Raw genomic sequence first — 23950 nt, forward strand, 5'->3', positions numbered from 1 at the left:
CTGTGCTTTCTGTGAACCCTGGGTCTAAAAGATAGGTAGATTTGAGAATCCTGCATACTTACAAAAATCTTGAGATTTTATGTTGATCTGAGAATAGTGACACTTCATTTCCAGCACACTAGACCGGTAAGACATACTACATAGCACTGACTGATGTGGTCCTTAAATTCATTGCTGATGTTTAGTCAGTGTAGTCAGTACAGCACTTTTCTTACTTTTATCAGATTAGACTCATTGACTTGATAACACTTCAATATCTTGTTTCTCATCTCTTTTGGGATTATTGAGATATCAAGCATGGGGAAACATAAAGCATAAGGGAGTTTGACTTACATTGATAAATGCTGAGGGCTCCAGGAATTGGGTTGAGTCTGAACATTGTAATCTAGACAACAAACTACAACTAGTGCCAATAAGCAAAGCAAGACCTTTATCAACTGGTGTCAAAAGCAACTTTTACCATTAAAGTGGTAGACAGTAGCTGTGTGATATTTCAGCGTAAACGCATACATGTAAAAGTTCACATAGCTTATTGCAGTTTCTGAACATAAAAGTAAGTCCTGTTTGTTGAAGAATTGGAATCCGCTTGGCCACTCAGAAGAGAGTCCTCCCTCTGTGTAAACGCTGATGTACTGTACTGAGATCCTAGCTGGGTTTGATTTTCTACTACAACAGGAATAATAATCCCCATCCTATTGTACATCTTTGTCTCTGTCCAATTCTCTCTTAGGGCAACAGATTGTCTCTGGCCATCCATTCAGCACAACCATTTGTTGCATTTGAAGAGTTGCATATTATTGTATAATTTGATCTGATCAAGATGCCTTCTGTCCAATTCAATGTCTTTGTTTCATTCTTGACCAGCATAAACTTCCTTCAGACAGCGGGTAGCTCTCAACAGCATATCGGTGACATACATCTGCTTCCCTTGTTTGTATTTCTTGTGTGAAGACGTTGATGTTTGTGGAGGTTTGATGATTCTGAAAATGATTTGTCACATACCTTACATGTGAATGGTTTCTCCCCAGTGTGAATACGATGGTGTGCACAGAGTTTTGATGATGTTGAGAATGACTTGTGACACATCTTGCATATGAATGGTTTTTCTCCTGTGTGAATCCTCTGATGGAGCAGGAGTCTTGATGAATCAGGGAATAATTTGTCACACATATTGCACTTGAACAGTTTCTCCCCAGTGTGGATGCGTCGGTGTACACGGAGATTCCCTGACCTTGAAAATGATTTGTTACACACCTCACACTTGAATGGTTTCTCTCCTGTGTGAGTGCGTTTGTGTTCACAGAGACCTGTTGACCGCGAGAATGATTTACCACAAATCTTGCACACAAACGGCTTTTCCCCTGTGTGAGTTCGTTGATGACTGTGGAGAGCAGATGACACTGAGAATGATTTCTCACAAATTTTGCATTTGAATGGCCTCTCGCCTGTGTGAATGCGCTGGTGTTCAAGAAGGCTTGATGATTGCGAGAATGATTTATCACAAACCTGACATGTGAATGGTTTTTCTCCTGTGTGAAACCTCTGGTGGGTCAAGAGGTGTGAAGATTGAGTGAAAGCTGTCTGACAGAGCTGACACCTGAATGGTTTCTCCCCTGTGTGGATCCTCTGGTGTATCAACAGGTGAGTAGACTTCACAAAAGCTTTATCACAAACCTCACACTTGAAGCGTTTCTCTTCCATGAATCTGTCCTTTCCTTAACAGGTCTACAACAAATCCACCCTGTGTGTTCGATGATCTTGTAACCTTGTGGAGTCCCTCACACTCACCTCCCACCCTCACTCTCATCAATCACTCACAACCAAATCTTTAAATTGTTCGTTTTAATTGAAGGCTGCACACCACTAACCAGTTTCAGAACTGATGATATGTCAAAACTCCTCTGTCCTGACCGATTTCCAGATGATGGTTTCACTGCCCAACCTGTTCTGTGTTGAGCAACACTGCAAAGAGACTGGGTGTCTTCCCACAGTTGTGCTTTGGGTGATGGTCAGCATCTATCTGCGGAGTCTATCCTGTCTGTATTCTCTGGTGTGGTACAATGCAATCCTTCTGGAAAACAAGAAAAAGAAACATGATTTTCTCCCAACTCCCTCTCCTCCTTTGCTGAAGGAGCTGACTGCTCAGTGACAGATTGTTCCACAGTGATTGCCAGTCTGCTATTCCCCTATGTGGGGGAATCAGATGCAAGTTCTTTCTATCCTCACTTGAATGTCATACATCCTCTTTCCAGCAGGGACACTGGATAGTGACCAGGAGCAGGCGATGAAACTACGTTCTTTTCCTCTGCTCAGATCCCCACCTTCTCAGGCAACATGAGGACAACGAAAATGATAGTTGGACCAGGCATAAAACTGGCTCTCAATTCAGTATTAGCTTGTGTTATACTGGTGAAGACTAGTTTACACTTAGAGTATGTATTGAATATGAAAAAATACTCAGGAGATGTTTTAATTCAATGGCAATTAAGAAATTTTTCCCCTTATTTTTGAAAATTATTTGAAGAAAGTAAACTTGTCAGCAAATGCTATAAGCTGAAGAAAATATTGCTTCAGTGTAGCTGATTGAAGCAGATTATCCTGGGAAATCAGATACACTGCAAACTCTTAGACTGCACAACCCAAATTCAACCCTTAGCCACAATACTGGACAAATACAGTTCAGGCTTACGGGAAAAGCTAAAGCCTTCAGGTAAAATCTTTAAAAAAGACATTGAGAGACATTTCAATAATGTGTCACCAGGTACGGCAGAAACGGAAGTTGGAATGCTATAACTGGAATACTAAAAAAGTTGTTTACAACCTGGAATAATAGTATGTGTATTATTAAGCTTTGTACAATGTAGCTCTTAGGAATTAAAAAAAAGGAAAATTCAAGACTGAATGGCACTAATAATCTTTCAAGTTACGAAAATTCACCTGGCAACAGCCTTCTGATCAGTTGAGCTGCAGTGTTAAAGCTGTCGACATCAAGGGTAGCAGAGAGTGAAACAATCCAGAGTTTGCAGACAGACTGCATCCTTCTCCCTCTCTCTCCTTGTGCAGAAAAAGATAGAAAACCCCAGAAATTTTAAAAGGTAGAAATCATACGAGAGAAGACCTCAGTTCACCTGATCAACTGTCAAATTAAAGATGATCATCAGTGTATACACACACAACATTGTCATCATTCTTTGAAGAGGTAACAAGTAGGTTAGACCAGGGAAACCCAGTGGATGTGGTCTATCTAGACTTCCAAAAGGCCTTTGATAAGGTGCCACACGGGAGGCTGCTAAGCAAGGTGAGGGCCCATGGTGTTCGAGGTGAGCTACTGGTATGGATTGAGGATTGGCTGTCTGACAAAAGGCAGAGAGTTGGGATAAAAGGTTCTTTTTCGGAATGGCCGGTGACGAGCGGTGTCCCACAGGGTTCAGTGTTGGGGCCGCAGCTGTTCACGTTGTATATTAATGATCTGGATGAAGAGACTGGGGGCATTCTAGCGAAGTTTGCCGATGATATGAAGTTAGGTGGACAGGCAGGTAGTATTGAGGAAATGGAGAGGCTACAGAAGGATCTAGACAGTTTAGGAGAGTGGTCCAGGAAATGGCTGATGGAATTCAATGTGAGCAAATGCGAGGTCTTGCACTTTGGAAAAAAGAATAAAAGCATAGACTACTTTCTAAACGGTGAGAAAATTCATAAAGCCAAAGTACAAAGGGATCTGGGAGTGCTAGTCGAGGATTCTCTAAAGGTAAACATGCAGGTTGAGTCCGTGATTAAGTAAGCAAATGCAATGTTGTAATTTATCTCAAGAGGGTTGGAATATAAAAGCACCGTTGTGCTACTGAGACTTTATAAAGCTCTGGTTAGGCCCCATTTGGAGTACTGTGTCCAGTTTTGGTCCCCACACCTCAGGAAGGACATACTGGCACTGGAGCGTGTTTAGCGGAGATTCACACGGATGATCCCTGGAATGGTAGGTCTAACATACGAGGAACAGCTGAGGATCTTGGGATTGTATTCATTGGAGTTTAGAAGATTAAGGGGACATCTAATAGAAACTTACAAGATAATACATGGCTTGGAAAGGGTGGACGCTAGGAAATTGTTTCCGTTAGGTGAGGAGACTAGGACATTGCCTTAGAATTAGAGGGGGTAAATTCAGAACAGAAATGCGGAGACATTTCTTCAGCCAGAGACTGGTGGGTCTGTGGAATTCCTTGCCACAGAGTGCAGTGGAGGCCGGGACGCTAAATGTCTTCAAGGCAGAGATTGATAAATTCTTGATGTCACAAGGAATTAAGGGCTACGGGGAGAATGTGGGTATTGGAGTTGAAATGCCCATCAGCCATGATTGTGGCGGAGTGGACTCGATGGGCCGAATGGCCTTACTTCCACCCCTATGTCTTATGGTCTTATCCTTACAAAAATTTAAAAAAGGACTGTAAGTGTACAACAATTTTTCACCTTATGGTCTGAGTTAATGATGTTAGGAGTTACAAAATTTTTTTTAAAAAGGACTATAAGTGCTAAATAATTTTTCACCTTGTGGTCTGAATTAATGATGTTAGGAGTTTTGCTCACCCTGTCACTATCTATTAATTTTGCACCCATATTAGATGTGTCAAATGTACTTTTGTCTACCTTCACCTTTAAAGAGCATAAATGCATTCAGAGTTATGAAGGAATATAGTTTAACTTGCATATCCTTTCTTTTCATTATTCTTGTTAAAGTTAAGTGTGTTTCAATCAACAGAGTTATTTAGTAATTACTTCCTTTGATTCCCACAGAGTTCTAGGGTACACCTGATCAGGTCCTGGGGATTTATCCACTTTTATGCATTTTAAGTCGTCCAGTACCTCCTCCTCTGTAATATGGACATTTTTCAAGATGTGGCTGTTTATTTCCCCATATCCTATATCTTTCATGTCCTTCTCCACAGTAAACATTGATGCAAAATACTTGTTTGGTATCTCCCCAATCTCCTGTAGCTCCACACACAGGCTGCCTTGCTGATCTTTGAGGGGTAAAAAGTGAGGTCTGCAGATGCTGGAGATCAGAGCTGAAAATGTGTTGCTGGTTAAAGCGCAGCAGGTCAGGCAGCATCCAAGGAACAGGAGATTCAACATTTCGGGCAAAAGCCCGAAACGTCAAATCTCCTGTTCCTTGGATGCTGCCTGACCTGCTGATCTTTGAGGGGTCCTATTCTCTCCTCTGTTACTCATTCATCCTCAATGTATTTATAAAATCCCTTTGTATTCTCCTTAACCCTATTCACCAATGCTAGCTCTTGTCCCTTTTTTGCTCTCCTGATTTCCTTCTTAAGTATACTCCCACTGCCTTTATACTCTTCTCAGGATTCATTCAATTCCTTGGTCTCGATTGACAGTATGATTTCTTCTTTTTCTTGACCAAGACCACAATTTCTCTCGTCATCCAACATTCTATACACCTACTCGCCTTGCCCTTCACCCTAACAGGAACATACCATCTCTGGAGTCTCATTATCTCATTTTTGAAGGCTTTCCATTTTTCAGCCATCCCTTTATATCTGCCCCCAATCAACTTTTGAAAGTTCTTCCCTCATAGCATCAAAATCAGCCTTTTTCCAATTTAGAATTTTAACTTTTAGATTCATTCTGTCCTTTTCCATCACAATTCTAAAACTAATAGAATTATGGTCACTGGCCCCAAATTGCTTCCCCATTGACACCTCAGTCACCTGCCCTGCCTTATTTCCCAAGGGTAGATCAGGTTTTGCACCTTCTCTAGTAGACATATCCACATACTGAATTAGAAAATTTTCTTATACACACTTAATAAATTTCTCTCCATCCAAGCCCTTCGTACTATGGAAGTCCCAGTCCATGTTTGGAAAGTTAAAATCCCCTACCATGACCTCCCGATTATTCTTACAGATAACTGAGATCTCCTTACAAGTTTGCTTCTCAATTTCCCTCTCACTTTTTTTTGGGGGGGGGGGTTCCTATGGTACAATTCCAATAAAGTGATCATCCCTTTCTTATTTCTCAGTTCCATCCAAATAACTTCCGTGGACATATTCCCAGGAATATCCTTCATAAGTACACCCATAATGTAATCCCCAATCAAAAATTCCATTCTCCCTCCTCTCTTGCCTCCCCTTTCTATCCTTCCAATAGTATCTATATCCTGTAACATTAAGCTGCCAGTCCTGTCCACCCCGAGCCATATCTCCTTAATCACTATGATATCTGAGTTCCATGTCATCAACCATGCCCTGAGTTCATCTGCCTTACCTGTTAGGCCTCTTACATTGAAGTAAATGCAGTTTAATTCATCAGTCCTAACTCATACTCTGTTCCTGCCTGCCCCTACTGTTTGACTGACTCACTTTCCTAACTGCACCAGACTCAGACTGATCTTTTTTTCTCATTCTCCTTGGATCCCACCCACCCATTGTTTAAATCCTCCCAAGCAGCTCTAGCAAATCTCCCCACCAGCATATTAGTCCTTTTCCAATTCAGGTGCAATCCATCCTTCTTACACAGGTCAGTTCTATCCCAGAAAAGATTCTGATGATCCAAGAATGTGCATCCTTCTCCCCTGCACCAACCCCTCAGCTACGCATTCATCTGCTGTATCCTCCTATTCCTGCCCTCATTAGCTTGTGGCACCGAGAGTAATCCAGATATTACTACCCTCGAGGACCCACTTTTTAAATTCCATCCTAACTTCCTATATTCTCGCATCAGAATTTCATCCTTCTCTCTTCCAGTGAAATTAGTTCCAATGTGAACAACGACCTCCTGCTAGTCCCTTTCCGCTTTGAGAATATCCTACACTTGCTCCAAGATATCCTGATCCTGACACCAAGGAGGCAACACACCATTCTTACGTCTCATTGTCAGCCACAGCAACATCATTCTGTACCTCTGACTGGACAGTCTCCTATCACAATCAATCACTTGGAATCTGACATACTTGTAGTTACAGTAGAGCCAGTCTCAGTACTAGGAACCTGGCTGTCAATGCTACATTTCCTTAAGTGTGCATTGTCCCCTACATTTTCCAAAACAACATACTTGTTTGAGATGGGGACAGCCATAAGTGTCTCCTGTGCTACCTGCCTACCCCTCCTACCTTTCCTGGAGGTAGTCCATCTATCTGAATGTATATGCATTTTTTTCTCTCTTCTTGCAACTGTCATCCCCCAGCCCCTGTAAATTCTTCATTGCCTCTAACTGACACTCCAATCGATCCATGTGATCCAATAGAATTTGCAACCAAACACATTTCCTGCAGATATAATCATCAGTAACATAGAAATTCTCGCTGATCTCCAACATCTAGCAGGAGAACATGTTACTCTACTAAAGGCCATCTTTGCACCTTAACAATCTAAACACCCAGAAAATAACCCAGTCTTACTGCTCTAAAAACACTACTCTATATTAACTTAATCGCTATGTTTCATATTTTTAAAGTTTAATCAAGAAACAGAAATCAATAAAAACACAATTAAAAAAGAACCCACTCTCCTCACTTGTTGATTTACAAAATAAACTGTAAGTTTATACTTCAAAACTAACCACTTAGCTGCTCCCCTACTGTGAGCTCCCCCATACAGGTTTATAGAGTCATAGAGATGGTCAGCATGGAAAGAGACCCTTCGGTCCAACCTGTCCATGCCGACCAGATATCCCAACCCAATTTAGTCCCACCTGCCAGCACCCATATCCCTTCAAACCCTTCCTATTCATATACCCATCCAAATGCCTCTTAAATGTTGCAATTGTACCAGTCTCCACCACATCCTCTGGCAACTCATTCCATACACGTACCACTGTCTATGTGAAAACGTTGACCCTTAGGTCTGTTTTATATCTTTCCCCTCTCACCCTAAACCTATGCCCTCTAGTTCTGGACTCCCCACCCCAGGGAAAAGACTTTGCCTATTTATCCTATCCATGCCCCTCATAATTTTGTAAACCTCTATAAGGTCACCCCTCAGCCTCCGACGCTCCAGGGAAAACAGCCCCAGCCTGTTCAGCCCCTCCCTGTAGCTCAGATCCTCCAACCCTGGCAGCAATCTTGTAAATCTTTTCTGAACCCTTTCAAGTTTCACGACATCTTTCCGCTAGAAAGGAGACCAGAATGGCACACAATATTCCAACAGTGGCCCAACCAATGTCCTGTACAACCGCAATGTGACCTCCCAACTCCTGTCCTCAATACTCTGACCAATAAAGGAAAGCATACCAAACGCCTTCTTCACTATCCTATCTACCTGCGACTCCACTTTCAAGGAGCTATGAACCTGCACCCCAAAGTCTCTTTGTTCAGCAACACTCCTTAGGACCTTACCATTAAGTGTATGTCATGCTAAGATTTGCTTTCCCAAAATGCAGCACCTCGCATTTATCTGAATTAAACTCCATCTGCCACTTCTCAGCCCATTGGCCCATCTGGTCCAGATCCTGTTGTAATCTGAGGTAACCTCCTTCGCTGTCCACTACACCTCTAATTTTGGTGTCATCTGCAAACTTACTAACTGTACCTCTTGTGCTCGCATCCAAATCCTTTAATTAAATGACAAAATGTAGAGGGCCCAGCACCGATCCTTGTGGCACTCCACTGGTCACAGGCCTCCAGTCTGAAAAACAACCCTCCACCACCATCCTCTGTCTTCTACCTTTCAACCAGTTCTGTATCCAAATGGCTAGTTCTCCCTGTGTTCCATGAGATCTAACCTTGCTAATCAGTCTCCCATGGGGAACCTTGTTGAACGCCTTACTGAAGTCCATATAGATCACATCTACTGCTCTGCCCTCATCAATCTTCTTTATTACTTCGTCAAAAAAACTCAATTAAGTTTGTGAGACATGATTTCCCACGCACAAAGCCATGTTGACTATCCAAAATCAGTCCTTGCCATTCTAAATACTTGTACATCCTGTCCCTCAGGATTCCCTCCAACAACTTGCCCACCACCGAGGTCAGGCTCACTGGTCTATAGTTCCCTGGCTTGTCTTTACCGCCCTTCTTAAACAGTGGCACCACGTTTGCCAACCTCCAGTCTTCCGGCACTTCACCTGTGACTATCAATGATACAAATATCTCAGTACGAGGCCCAGCAATCACTTCTCTAGCTTCCCACAGAGTTCTCGGGTACACTGATCAGATCCTGGGGATTTATCCACCTTTAATTGTTTCAAGACATCCATCACTTCCTCCTCTGTAATCTGGACATTTTGCAAGATGTCACCAGCTGTAAATTTCACTGTTTGTTTATTTTTCTTGACAAACTTCATGTCCAGAGATACTTGAAACCAAACAGCTGAAGCAGTCAGCTGTACAAGTTCACTGCTGGGTCAGACAGCTATGCAGATTCACTGCTGGGAAAGACAGCTGTGCAGGTTTACTTCTCCATTTGTTTCACTTCCCACATGATATCTGCTTCCTCTTCCTTCCTCCTCCTTTTAATCTTTTTCCTCCCAAAGTTCCAACACAATGCTACAGCATATAAAATAGTAATTACTGTTCCTAGAATTCAATAAAATCAGCTCCAACACAGAAAATATCTCACAAAAGGAGCAGTTCTTATATCGATATTTTTCCCCATTGTCCAAATTGGACTACCCTGAATGCTATTCAGTCCGGAAAATTGGGTTTTAATGGTCTCATTGGGATTTGTATACATTTATACATCTTCTGACTACTTTTGGAACTGAAGGAAACAATTATTGTTGTACATTTGCTCATTCTGTTGTAACACAACCTTCCCCTTAAGATGTCTCTGCACTTCACCTTAACGACTCCATGTTGTGAAGGCAAATTTAATACAGTTTGGAATCTGTGGAACAAAATCATAAGAAAAACATGAAAATCTTGTTCTTAACCTGAAATATCCTCAGTAAAGGGAACCTCCTACAACTGCCTGATGTGGTCCACATGTGACTCCAGTCCCACACAACATGGCTGACTCTGAACTGCCGTTTAAAGTGGCCAAGCAAACGATCATAAATGATCACTACAAAGTTTAATATTGAGGAAAATCATCAAGATTCAGACAATCCTGACATAGTGTCAGAATAAGATATATTGTTTTTGGAGGGGCTGCTGTATGGATTTGCTGGAATGCTCCCTTGTCAGCAAGACTTAAATTATGAGAAAAGATTAACAGAAATTATATTTCTCAACACTTCAGAAGCTGATATAATTAAAGTTTTTAAGGTATAATGGGGAGGAAAGAGATAAACTACTTTCATTGGTTGGGGAACAGTGGCATCAATGCAAACTTGCAGCAAAAACCTTCAGGAGTGAAATCAGGAAATTGTATGAGACACAAAGGGTAGAAGAAAATTGAAATTCACATCCACAAACCATCTTCAATGGAACATCAATTAACGACTTTCAATCTGAGACTGACGGTTTTCTGTTCACTAAAGGTTTGATGGGACATGGAGGAAAGCCAGGAATATGGAGTTTGATTACAAAGGTACCACGATCTAAATGAGTGATAGGGACATACTGGAGACACCAAATGTCTGATACCTATTCATCTGTACAACCCACTAAACAAGGCAGCACACCCTCATTTTTACCCTTCCAAGGTGGTAGCTCTCTCCTGCAGTATGATCTCTCCAAAAGTGTACATTTCCTCAGAGGAACTATGTAAATGACAGTTCACAGGATAAAAAGCAGCTCGCAACACACAGAACACAACAGGAATTCAGTAAGAATCCTCAGACCCACAGATAATCACATCTCACCTTCTCATGTTCAGAAATGAGGCATCAACAAATCTCAGCCTGGAAATCAGAGGGAAATGCTTCCAATAAACACACTCAATATCCAACACACAGCTCCAGTCACACAGTTCAGCACAAAGCACCGAGTAAACAGCTCTTTCAGCTGGATCTTCTCACACAGCATAAGGGACATTTCCACCCCTGATTACCCACAGGATAGTCAGACTGCCTGAAGATTGGTGTGGATATTATGGGATACAATTTGTATAAAAGCTGCCCCTTCACTCACCATCTCCTCACTTGGTTTTCAGTCCCTATAGGAAGTGAACCAGCTCTGGAAGAGGAAGAGGAGACAATGGGCAGAGTGGGTGGACTCTCTGATTGACGTCTCTCACAGTCAATCCAAATATTTCTGGAGCAACATGAGTTTCCTGAAACTTGGGAAACTGACCGGGGAAATGGAGGTGACTTTGAGCAGCAGATCAGGTGGGGATTTAAACTTGTCATTGTCCCATCTGAATAAAGCCTCACTTATTGCAGCTGCTGTCCCAGTTCCCTGGTACATGTTTGGCAGAGATTTCTAGTGTGAGAATAGCATCCTTCATCCTCGGAGAGTTTCATACTGGCAGCATCAGTGGGGAATGTGCTTGACAACAGATCGAAAGAGGAAGATCCACGGCATCTGGGACAGAGATGATGGTGCAAGGATGGGATCTGCAGACGCATGGTAGAGGGGGGCACGGGAGGGAATGTGAGAGGACAGTGACTGGGTGGTTGCAGAGATTCACTGAGATAATTGAATGTTTGGAGGCAAGGGAGTCTTATTGTCTGCATAAATGCCCCATGACCTAATATCTGTCCTGCCCTGTCCAATGGCCACCTTATGTGGAGCTTCAGCTGCTTAGTTCCAGTTTCTGAGACTTCACATTTACCTCGTCTGACTCTTGTCCTCAGACAAGTCATTCCGTTCACCTCTACCAGGATCTCTGGTCCATTCACCATTCTCAGGATCTCCTGATCCATTTACCTCTACTGAGACGTCCCATTCCATTAATCTTTTCTTGTTCCTAACCTGGGCTGTCCCAGAGTGGACTTTCTTTTTCAGCGTGCAGTGTACTAGAACGATTGTGGCCATTCTCTTTTTCTTGGGAATACTGTGATCCAACCCCACATGTAGCTAGTAGTTGAAACAATTCTTCAACATCCTGCCTCTCTCTGTGGGCTGCCTCAGAGACTTTGTCCCTAATCAGCTGACCATCAGCTCCCTCTCCTTCCCCAAATATGGGTGCAATATCTGAATTTCTGACAATCAAAGCATGGTAGGATAACACAGTGTGAGTAGTTCTGGAGCACAAGTCTGGACGGATTCCTGACCAATCTAATCAAGTAACTACCAAGTATAAATATTTCAATAAAGAGTCATAATTTTGCACCAGAACTACATAAGTTTCATCAACATTAATCTTTTCCCCATCCTAACAAGCAGACACCTGATGTACATGTGAAACTAGAACATGTGTTTGAAGGTGTGTGATTGTGTGTTACTCAGATGCAGTGGAGGTATTGGCTAAACTAGAACCCAAGGACCAGTATGTTCTCAAGTGAACTTAAAAGATCCATTGTAATTTTTGCAAGGAAGGGCAATGGAGTTGTCCCAGACAACACCACAGAAGACCAATTATCTGGTCATTGTCCATGTGATCTTTGTGGGAGCTGGTTGTGAGTAGTTGTGCTTGCTATATTGCAACAACTGCAACCCCCATTGCCTTTGGAGAGATGTGAGACATCCAATAGTTATGAGAGGTCCAGTCAAAATGACAATTAATTTGGAGTGAATCGGATTGTGATCAAGAAAAGAGAGTTCTTAGTTTTATGTAGCGCTGCTCCTAAGATGGTCAAAGCAACAAAAAAATCTGTCCCCAGTAGTATATTGGCTTCATTTTTGATCAATTTTGAAGACTTGAGTTTGAAGATTGTGGAAAGCTGGTGTAAGATCTCTGGGTCAAAATCTACACTCAAATTCCAATATCACTTGGTTCATTTGACACTTTAACTATAAAGCAACAGGAAACAGTCTGGTGCAATAACTCAGTGACCTTTACTTAGATTATAAGTAATACCTATTAAGGCAGGGCATTGATTTTAGAGGCACACTGTAGCTCTTACTTCCTGGTTCAGTTTAGGAAGCAGGTTGTTATTCGGTCCCTGGTCTCTGTACACAACACATTGAGGTTCTTCTGTTCCACATGGATAGCAGAATAACTTCACTTTCAAACTTGATGTGTACTTTCATCACCAAAACTCTTAATTCTTTCTAAGTCACATCCTGCAACATGATCAATTATACCATTATTCGGAATGACCTCATCTAGGTAGGGTTTATTGCTAATTGGTTTATGAGATGCATGATCAATCTCTAATTGGCTGTTAAGGATGATGGACATTCACTAATGTCACCTCTTCACTCTGGTCTATTAATTGTCACTTTATGACTATTTGTTTAGAGGATTGATTGAAATGTTCTATGTGTTTCGGTTTAATAAAAGGCAACGATTTGCAGTCAGGATTCAGTCAGGATTCAATGAGTGAGCTCATGTCTCAATTCTCACCTAGTTGACGGAGCTTCCACTAAGTCAGTCACTTATGACTAACAGTTCAGTTTCTCTTACAGCCATCTGTTCATTCAAGTTGGTTTCTGCTGTGTTTGAATGCTTGGAAAGAGTTTATAGTAGTCTTTAAAAAAAACCGCAAAAGACACAATATAAAAAGTTATTTGTAACTTCAAAACTATTTAAAAACTAAAGCTAATACAGCATACCACAAAGCGCTAGCCTCAACAAACTGAAACAGTTATATAAAAGAATGAAGTGGTGACATTATTAGTCTAATACATTGCCTTGTGTGATGAAAATCTAAAGTCCAAACAATTATAAACTTTATAAAGTTTACTTTAATATAAAACTTACATTTAAGCAAAACATTAGACATCGAGACATCTAGAATTGTCCCAACTTCCTGGAGCACCTTATCAATTGCCATCTGGAAATCCAAGTATAGTAATTCAACAGACTTCCCCTTGTCCACAGTACATTACTCCTCCAGAAAACATCGATAAGTTGGTTAAACATGATTTATCTTCCACAAAACCATGCTGACTCTTCACAATTATCCAAGCCTTCTTAATGATTAAATACAGGAGCTTCCCCAACAGATATCAAGCATTGTCCAATGAAAGTGTTGTTCAGTGATCCCTCTGTGTAGTCAAAAGAATTGCTAAAGCAATTATTTGAACTGACACCCTAGATCACCAGAAGAATAGGATGTGTCACATCAATATGTTGAAGTTACTATCTGGTTAGTTAATACTGAACTGTTAGAGAGGACAGACATCATGCCCTCATATTCATATGCAGACCAACAAAGTGACCTGAAATAAAGAACTGCAAATGCTGAAGATGTGAAACAAAAACAAGAATTGCTGGTGAAACTCAGCAGGTCTGATGGCATCTATGGGGAGAAAGCTGAGCTAACATTTCAAATTTGGTGACTCATCAAAATAAAATAACATGCTTATCATTTAGGTTGAGTAAAACAAGGCCCACATGAAAGGAGAAATCCAATCCATGTTGAAAAACCACTGAAGTGAACCTAGCCAGAAGTCCCCTGTCATGATAGTGCTTAAGATTGATGCTCAATCTAGATTTTGCATATTACAGGATGGTTAATGCAGTAACAAAGCCAGACGTCTACTCAATTCCTTGGTCAGAAAGCTGTATCATTAGAGACTACAGTACTAGATTTCTTACTAAAATAGATTTGTTAAAAGGGTACCATAACTAAAAGAGATTTCAAACTTTGTCACATTGGACAGTCTTTTCCAGTGCTGAGTGATGTGATTCAGGTTAAAGGATAACCGAGCCACTCTCCAGAGACTCATGCACCAAGAGTCCCTCACTGTGTATGTACTGGTATGTGGGGAATAATGGAAGAACCACTTGGAACAATCAAAAGTTCTTTTAGAAAATTACAACCAACTGGTTTGATGCCAAAGTCTGCAAATGTGCAGGCAAAGCATTTAGAACCTACAATAGGGCAAGGACAACTGCTGCCAAGAACAGCAAAAGTACAGACTTTGGTTGAGTTCCCTGGCCCTAAAACTAAAGCTGAAATTAGGAAGATTTTCAGGGATATGTGATTTCAATCTTAAGTTTATGCTCCATTGACAGATTTACGAAAGAAAATTAGAGTAACGAGGTCAGGAGATTGTCAAATTGCAGATGCTGTAAATCAGAAACAACAAGTTCTGAGAAAGGGTCACTCAACCTGAAACTTTAACTCCGATTTCTCTCCACAGGTGCTGCCAGACCTGCTGAGCTTTTCCAGAAATTTCTGTTTTTGTTTAGATAATTATCAAACAGCTTTCAAGGAGCTGAAAGTCATTTTAATAAATGGACCAGTGTTGCTGCCCCTAATTTCATTAAACCCTTGAAGGTAGTAATTGATGCTGTGACTTGGGACTAGATGCAGTCCTGTTACAAGAAGATGAGCCAGACATAGAGAAGTCTATGGATACTTTTCTGAAAAGTTCATTGACACTAAAATAGATCATCCACAGAGGACAAAGAAACCTTAAGATTACATTTTGAAGCATACGTCCACATTTGCTACAGGGAATCACCAGTATATGTAATTTGCAACCCATCTGCTTTTGTGGAAAAATTTAAAAACTGAAATGCCAGACTGTTTTGGTACAGTTTGGTATTACAAACGTTCCAAAACTGTGTTTCTTAGGCAAGGTGCATCTGCCAAGATCCAGAGATAATGACCCGTCTATAGATGCCAGAACACCAGGTTGATAGTTAGCTGCACATTCCACACCTTGTTTCTTTTTTCTTCAAGAAATAACCTGTATTCACCAAGAGTGCTTTTCTCCAATATAAATTTCTACAAAAGAATCATTATTTTCTTCTTTACCTGATATGTGTGTGTGTGTGGTGGGGGGGGGGGGAATATTTATATTTTCAATTGCAAACTGTGTGTTAACCACTTCTACACCTTCAATGAATAAGTTCTTTCATAATAAGTCAATAACGTTGTCCTGATTAAAGCAAATAGGTTGGTGTATCTTTTTATTCTAAGTCTAATATTGACTCAGCATAAGATTGGCCATATTGGGAACAGAGTAAAACAGTTACCTTTATGTTGTGCCTGTGGAGTAGTGAGACTAAAAAGAGAGATAGGTGCATCCTGGTCATATCAGTAACATACTCTGAAAATGCTTTGGAGAACTCAGTAATGGTTTTCGAAAGATGCTTTGAATTGGCATGTGGTCAGATTCCACTGACACTTTCCCTCTTCCAAACAACTATTGGTTGAAAAGCTCATAAGCAAAATCAGTAGGCAGGCTCTCTTTCTCAATCTATGTAGTGCTGTTCAATTTGTGCTGGCGCTCTGGATACAAACACAGCGGGTTGTCCTCACTGCATGGGGGTTACTCCAAGTCCTGTTTCACTGACATCACACTGCAGGGTGACTCCATTGTTACATCATCATCCCTCAGCACTGGTGATGTCATCACTAGTTGTTTGATGGGAGTGAAAGCTGCTTCTTGTTCTGTGTCCCAGTCCCACTGAACATCCTGCACAGTGAGCTCATTACAAACATTATAGCTGAACTGACCCTCTTCTTGTGTCTTCTTTTGTGATGTTTGGTGATCTGGTCAAAAGGTGAGATTGACCTTCTTGAAATGATTGGCCTGATGGTGGGAGAGGTTTAAGACAGACCCTGCTGAGAGAGACAGTGCTTTGGAATGTCAGCTCTCCTGTCTGAGCACTGGATGGTAAATAACACAGACAGTTCTCAGTGCAGGTGACCCAGCAACACAGCCAGTTGCAGATGTTAGTCTGTAGTGAGAAGAGAAGGATATGAAACAATCCTGGCACAGGCACGGTTGCTCTGGTATGTGTTTGCTGATGTTCCAAGAGATCCAACAACTGTGTGAACTGACTCTGACAGGGTGTCTCCCCAGTGAAAGCATTGATGGACGAGGAGATATGCTGACTCAGCAAAAATAGTCACGGACATCACACCTGAAGAATTTCTCTCCTGTGTCAATCCGATAGTGTTCCAGGTGGTTGAAATCAGCACAAAATGTTAAACCTCACAGTTGAAAGGTTACTCCCCTGTGTGGATCCTCTGATGGAGCAGGAGGTTCCATGATTTTGAGAACGATTTGTCACACATCTCACATGTGAATGGTTTCTCTCCTGTGTGGATGCTTTTGTGTCTGCGGAGATTCGATGAATTTGCAAATAATTTATGACACACTTCACATGGAAATAGTTTCTTCCCTTTGTGGGTCCTCTGATGAAGCAGAAATCTCAATGACTTTGAGAATGATTTATCACAAACCTCACAAGCAAACGGTTTATCCACTGAGTGAATACGTTGGTGTCTGCGGAGGGTTGATGAATGCGAGAATGATTTCATGCACACATCACACGTGTATGGTTTCTCCCCTGTGTGAATGCGTTGGTGACTGTGGAGGTCTCCTAACTGTGAAAATAATTTGCCACACATCTCACACCTGAAAGGCTTTTCTCCCGTGTGAATCATCTGATGGCGCAGGAGTCTCGATGAGTTGGAGAATGATTTCTCACACATCTCACATTTAAACAGTTTCTCCCCTGTGTGAATGAGATGATGTGTGCAGAGGTCTCCTGACTGAGAGAATGATTTGTCACACATCTCACACTTGAATGGTTTCTCCCCTGTGTGGATACGTTGGTGCACATGAAGGTTTGATGATGATGAGAATGATTTGTCACACACTTTACAGGTGAATGGTTTCTCCCCTGTGTGAATACGTTGGTGGACACGAAGGTGCGATGATGATGAGAATGATTTGTCACATACTTCGCAGGTGAATGGCTTCTCCCCGGTGTGAATGCGTTGATGGACACGGAGTTCTGATGACCTAAAGAATGATTTATCACACAACTCACAACTGAATGGTTTCTCTCCTGTGTGAATGCGTTGGTGTACACGGAGTTCTGATGATGATGAGAATGATTTGTCACACACCTCGCATGTGAATGGTTTCTCCCCAGTGTGAATGCGTTTGTGTACAACAAGTGTTGAGGACTGTGAGAATGATTTATTGCAAATCTTGCATGTGAATGGTTTCTCTCCTGTGTGAATGCGTTGGTGCATGAGGAGGGTTGAGGACTGTAAGAATGATTTCTCACACACCACACAGGTGAATGGTTTTTTCCCAGTATGAACTCGCCGATGAATCACCAGACCCGATAATCGTGCATAGCCCTTGTTACACTCCTCGCATTTGAATGGCTTCTCCCCAGTGTGACTGTGTCGGTGATTCACAAGCATCGAGGACCTTGCAAAAGCTCGGTCACACATGTCACACTTGAAATGTTTCTCTTCCATGTAGTTAACAGTCTTTTCTATGTTAATAGTCAAACAACAGATGCACCTTATGTGTAAAGAGATATTACCAGGCTGGGAACTCTCCTCACACTCAAAAACCACCTCTCACCTGCAAGAACGAGTCAGCGGTTCATGAGGCTCAATGAATGATTGAAGCTCTCATCACACTTGGAGCCACTCACACTTCTTCCCAGCCTCACCCTGATTGATCGTCGAACCTTCAGAAAGGTTGGTTCTGATAGAAGGCTCCACACCACTGACCAGTTTCTGATCTGATGATGTGTCAAAGCTCCCCTGACCTGACCGATTTCCAGACAATGGTTTCACTGCCCAACCTTCTCTGTGTTGAGCAATGCTGTGAAGGGACTGGATGTCTTCCCACAGTTGTTCCTTGGGTGATGGTCAGCATCTATCTGCAGTGTCTATCCTCTCTGTATTCTCTGGTGCAGTCCAGTTCAATCCTTCTGTAAAACATGAAAAAGAAACATGATTTCATCCAACTCTCTCTTCATTGCAAAAAGGGCTGACTCCTCAGTCTTTTCCAAATCAAAATTAACAGGATGTAGTTAAAACTAATTTGTTGTCAATCCTTAATTACACTTCTCCAGGTGGTCCTGGGCTGGAGGCATTGTTAAGCCCAGTAAGGGAGTTCAGGATCTTGCCCCAGGGTTAGCATTGAATTAACAATTGACAGTCCACAGGATAATACCCAGCTTCCAATACACACACACAGAACTCAACAGGAAATCTGTAAGAACCCTCAGACACTATTCATTTCACCAGCTCACAGATATACAGATTAGGTGGATTGCCCATACTAAATTGCCTGTAGTTTCTAGGGACGTGTAGGTTAGGAGGATTAGCCAGGGTTCATGTGGGTTTACAGGGATGCTGGGTCGGGTGGAATGTTCTTCAGAGGGTCAGTACTGAATCGATGGGCCGAATGGCCTCTCTCCATACTATGTGGATTCTATGATTCATATTCAGGAATGAACCATCAACAAAACTCAACCAGTAAATCAGAAGGGAAATGTTTCCAATAAACACACTCAATATCCAACACACAGCTCCAGTCACACAGTTCAGCACAAAGCACCGAGTAAACAGCTCTCTCAGCTGGATCTTCTCACACAGCATAAGGGACATTTCCACCCCTGATTACCCACAGGATAGTCAGACTGCCTGAAGATTGGTGTGGATATTATGGGATACAATTTGTACAAAAGCTGCTCCTTCACTCACCATCTCCTCACTTGGTTTTCAGTCCCTATAGGAAGTGAACCAGCTCTGGAAGAGGAAGAGGAGACAATGGGCAGAGTGGGTGGGCTCTCTGATTGACGTCTCACACAGTCAATACAAATATTTCTGGAGCAGCATGTGACCGGGGAAATTGAGGTGACTTTGAGCAGCAGATCAGAAGGAGATTTAAACTTGTTCATCTGAATAAAACCTCATTTATCGCAGCTACTGTCTCAGTTCCCCTGGTAAATGTTTGAGAGAGATATAATATTCTTCATCCTTTGAGAGTTTCAACTGGCAACATCAGTGTGGAATCTGTATCCTGGCATGTGTTTGACATCATCTAGTCTGCCTGTCATATAGGTATGGAGTCACAGAGATGTACAGCATGGAAACAAGATCCTTTGGTCTAACGCATCCATGCCTGTGAGACGTAAAAAAGTCAGCTCAAGACAAATTCAGGAAAACAAAGTTTATTAGCAATTAGCAAGTCTGCAGAGTTGGGTACCCCTCAAAGAAAGGGACCCTGATCGTTACAAAGCATCCCCTGATATACCCTTAAACTCCACCCCCTGTTGAGTCAGGTGATTCTCAATCTCGAGCAACCGGTACTTTTCCATTACTTGTTTACCCCAATCTTGCAAATGCGGCTGGACACATTTCCCCCTCAAGTGTTTACAATCTTCCCAGGCAGCTGACAACCACCCATTGTCCACCTCAAGTTGTTTCTCAACGTTTGTCCCTCGTTATCAGTCACGAGGTTCGTTTTCGGCCTTGTGGTTTTGCTGTCTGGACTTGTTTTTGCTATGTGTAAGGTCGCCCATCGTCTGGTTTGTTATCTGTCAAGGGGTTTCATTATTCTGCTATCTATCTAACTGCTTGTTTTCTGACTTCTGCTGACCTTGTGGTCTTGCTTCGAAACAGCTGCAACTTGTTTACTACTTCAGCCATCTACTATGTGTTAGTGCTGCTGCTATAGCTAAGTTAGTCAATTTCATACGTCGGCCATTTTCTTTTGGTCACCTTCTTGCCCCTTATACTTATGCACATCTTGAATCATTACTCCAACTCTCACAATCCACCCTTTTTCTTTTCAAGATGTGCATAAGGAATCAGTCAGGTAGGAGACTTGCGAAGCAACATGACTTTAAGCTCACGGGTCCCATGTTGAGGAATGGCCATGGCCTCAAGCTGGGATAGGTTCTTTTGAATCAGGGACTGAAAGCAGGGGATCAGGTAAGGAAGGATTAGCAGCAGGGCAAAAACGCCCAACCACCGCTCTAGCCAGCCAGTCCAATTAGTATTTACACCTGAATTCTCAGCTATCTCATCAGCCAGTGCCTGGAGACCTTCCAGGACACGGGTCACCGAGCCATCAGGGGTCGTATTGTTGGAAATAAAAGTATAACATTGAGAGCCTATCATGACACAAACGCCCCCCTTTTCAGCTAAGAGCATGTCCAAGGCCAGTCTATTTTCCCAAGCCATACGACTGGTGGCATCCAGTTATTCGGCCAAACCCTTTACTGCATCTCTAGTATGGTTAATAAACCGTGCTTGGTTATAATAAATGTAGTTTATCCAATCCACATTCTTATTAATAGTAACCCACCAGAATAGGGATGATTCAAAGCCTGCTGAAGTCTGGTTACGAGCTTTGAACTCATCAGGCACCCCCCTTAGGGACCCCTATTGAATCAAGATAAATCCCTTTATCAAAAGAAGTGGATAGCAGTGATCTCTTATCTCTTCCTTTTTTTTCAACTAAATGTTCTCTTTCAAATGCCAGAGTGAATGGTATTGCCAATTGTACAATTGCACATATCCCCTTCCAATCAGGGGGCAGGGTGGGTCTCAGTATTTTCCCTCCACAATACCACCACAGATCCGCTCGGGGAACGTTTAAAGATGAGTAATTTCTTCCTTCCACTGCTTCAGTAACATTTTTAATCACCGAACACAATCTCAGCTCCCCCAAATCAATAGATCCACCCTGTCTATAAACACACGATGTGTGATTCCCAACAGCGGCAGAAAACACAGGGGGAGCTTGCCTCTTATGTCCTTTTAAGGAAGAGAACATCAAAGACAAAGAAGCACAATTCGGATTTTTCCATGCAGTCTCATCTTGATATAGGGCTATCGTGCATTCCATGCCCTGTTTGTTTCGCTCCCACCCGAGCGGAAAGGGAACTACCTGAGACACTGTCCTACCGGAGGCACATGCATAGCAATTGCTTTTGTTCAGGCTTTTTACAGTATATTTAACCCATTCAATCCAGGCATTTGTATATCCATATCCTGTTTCTATTTCAAGAGGCTGTCTCAGGTCTTTAACCTCTATAATCTGCATTGACTTTGGATCAGTGTAAGGGGTTAAAGGTTGCAGTTTAGAATCAAGGAATCCCAAAGGCTGTCCCCGTCCGACGCCAATTCAAAAACAATAGCCCACAAAACGCTTCCCATACACTGTCATCTCTATCTTTAAATCCTTACTAAGGAGTTGAGACCCATTTTTATGGGGAAATGAGTCTTCAGAGGAAGCATTTTTAATGGTGAGATATATATATAGGATGACACTTCCTGTCAAAACAGTTTAGGGCTGGGCTAAAGGGGGCTCTATGGATAGTGATGCTAGGCGGTGGCTTTTGCGGTTCGGTAGGGTGTGAAGAAATATCTTGAGAGGAAAGATATTCCCTTTGAAACTCTACATCTGGGCATTCTACTTAGGCTGCAAGCATCAATTTTTATAACTTGTGAAATCATTAACACAACATCTGAAAAAGATATATGAGCAAAACTCAGAAGTAACAGGAATAGCAGCATAATTCTGACTAGTGCTAAGAACTTAAACAATATATCAAAGCACAAAACAAGATTAACATACAATTCTGAAGAAACAGTCCCCGCACTCACGTCGCCATAGTATAGTCAGTTAATCAAAGTCTGTTCAGTCTGAGTTATAGTGGGTCACGTGTTGATTCGGCTGTCCAGACTCCTTTCTTAACTGGAGAGGTGACTGACCATTTGCCAGCTTTTCTCCGCCGTTCAATGGTGAGGAGTACTAGGAACGGGCCGTCCCACACAAGTTCGAGAGTTAACTGTTGTCAGTGTTTGATCAAAACCCCTTCACCGGGTTCAATAGTGTGCACAGCGAAATCCAGAGGTGGTGTCTGAGTCAGGAGTCCCTGGTGAAGTAAACGAGAAACAGCGAAGCCCAGGGTCTCAACATATTTACAGATACACATATCTCGTGACTCAAGCTCTAGGTGATAAACACTCAAACATTCATGCACTAACGAATAGATGACTTTCAGCCAGAAACACAACAAAATGTAATAGCTTCCGTTCTCTCTCTGTAGGTCCTCACACACAGCCAGTCTCTCTCTCTCTCTCTCTCTCTCTCTCTCTCTCTCTCTCTCATACGATGTTGGTCTCTCTGTCTATGTCTGCCTGTCACTGTCTCCTGTGTCTGCGCATCGGAGCTCATAGCGACCTCCCCTCGACCACCAGGTCTTCAAGTGCTAATTCTTTTCCCCAACTATCTCCACTCGCAGTCTCCAGTACTGCTGGGCAGTCCCCATGTGGCAGATCTTCCCCCCCTTTTTCCCGGAGGTCACTGCTCTACATATGGAACTGTTCAGGGTCGGTTGTCAGTAACATTTTAATTCTTTCAAGCACATCGCAGTTGTCAACTGTAATGTTTTCCCTGTGTCTGGGCGCATCCGCCCCTGGAGCTCCCGCTCCCTACCTACCGTTTTTCAATGCGGCCCTACGCGCCGTATAGCCCCCACGAACAATCTCAGCGCAATACAGTCTACTTACTGTCTCAACGTCCTGAAACTCACTCTCAAGTTACCCATATTAATTCACATCTACCCTCAGAGTTTCTGTTCCCCCCTGCCTTATCAGCAGCCTTTTTCTTTGTACATCTGTTCCAGAGCCACTGCTCCCCTGCCTCATTTTCCTGAAGGTGGATACCACCCCTCATGTCGTGTGAATTTGGAATTGTTCTAACTTATTACTACTTTGCACTCAATCTCATGAATGGTCCTCCTTAAGTTCTAATAAAGTCATATCATGAGAAAAAAATAACGTTGAGCATTCATAAAATTACAATCAAAAATAGCACACTGAATCAAATGACAAACAACAAGTTTCACACATAAAACCATTAACAAACAGATGAATTCAAGCCAGAGCACAAAGTGTTAAACTGCTTGTTAGCTGAGAAGCCTTTTTAAAAAAAACCCATACACAAACACAACTTCTCACATCCACAGAGACTTTTTTACAATCAAATTTACACACACAAAGACACACATAAATCTTCACCAACACAAAATTCCTATCGGGGCCGGCCCACAAAGACATAAATATTCAGATTTAGATAACCACCTTATTTATCCGACTCCTTTTGTCTTTCATACAGTCCTCCCTTACTACTGCTACCATTATCTTAGCCTTTCGTTCCTCCGCCATTATGTCTCTCTATACAAATACTTTCTGAACCTCCTGTAACAACTCCGACTCA

The 23950-nt window shown here is 42.2% G+C and overlaps 2 protein-coding genes across 5 annotated transcripts in view; both read right to left on the minus strand.

The window, feature by feature from the left end:
• Positions 1-344: 344 nt before the first annotated feature.
• On the minus strand, positions 345-11046 carry LOC132832788 (zinc finger protein 239-like). Of its 4 annotated transcripts, none has more exons than XM_060850938.1 (3): positions 11021-11045; positions 2938-3054; positions 345-2071 (listed from the first exon to the last, which is right to left on the minus strand). In XM_060850938.1, exon 3 carries the CDS (start codon positions 1699-1701, stop codon positions 895-897), a length of 807 nt encoding a protein of 268 aa, XP_060706921.1. In that variant the 5' UTR covers positions 1702-2071; positions 2938-3054; positions 11021-11045; the 3' UTR covers positions 345-894. The 4 variants fall into 4 exon arrangements, with proteins under 4 accessions (XP_060706921.1, XP_060706920.1, XP_060706922.1 ...); XM_060850937.1 differs by lacking the exon at positions 11021-11045 and adding an exon at positions 10753-10772; XM_060850939.1 differs by lacking the exon at positions 2938-3054 and having other exon boundaries at positions 11021-11046.
• Positions 11047-13711: 2665 nt separating this feature from the next.
• LOC132832645 (zinc finger protein 721-like) overlaps positions 13712-23950 on the minus strand; it is a 33006-nt gene continuing 22767 nt past the window's right edge. Inside the window, exon 3 of the mRNA XM_060850727.1 lies at positions 13712-18281. Coding sequence (XP_060706710.1) covers positions 16906-18281 — 1376 coding nt within the window. The 3' untranslated portion in view covers positions 13712-16905. The remainder of the gene's footprint in view (positions 18282-23950) is intronic.

Source organism: Hemiscyllium ocellatum, chromosome 35 (genome assembly GCF_020745735.1).
Source record: "Hemiscyllium ocellatum isolate sHemOce1 chromosome 35, sHemOce1.pat.X.cur, whole genome shotgun sequence".
NCBI classification, from domain to species: Eukaryota; Metazoa; Chordata; class Chondrichthyes; order Orectolobiformes; family Hemiscylliidae; genus Hemiscyllium; species Hemiscyllium ocellatum.

Coding starts and splice junctions, on each gene's coding strand:
- LOC132832788 (XM_060850939.1), bottom strand. CDS start 1,701: ATGGAAGAGAAACGCTTCAAGTGTGAGGTTTGTGATAAAGCTTTTGTG.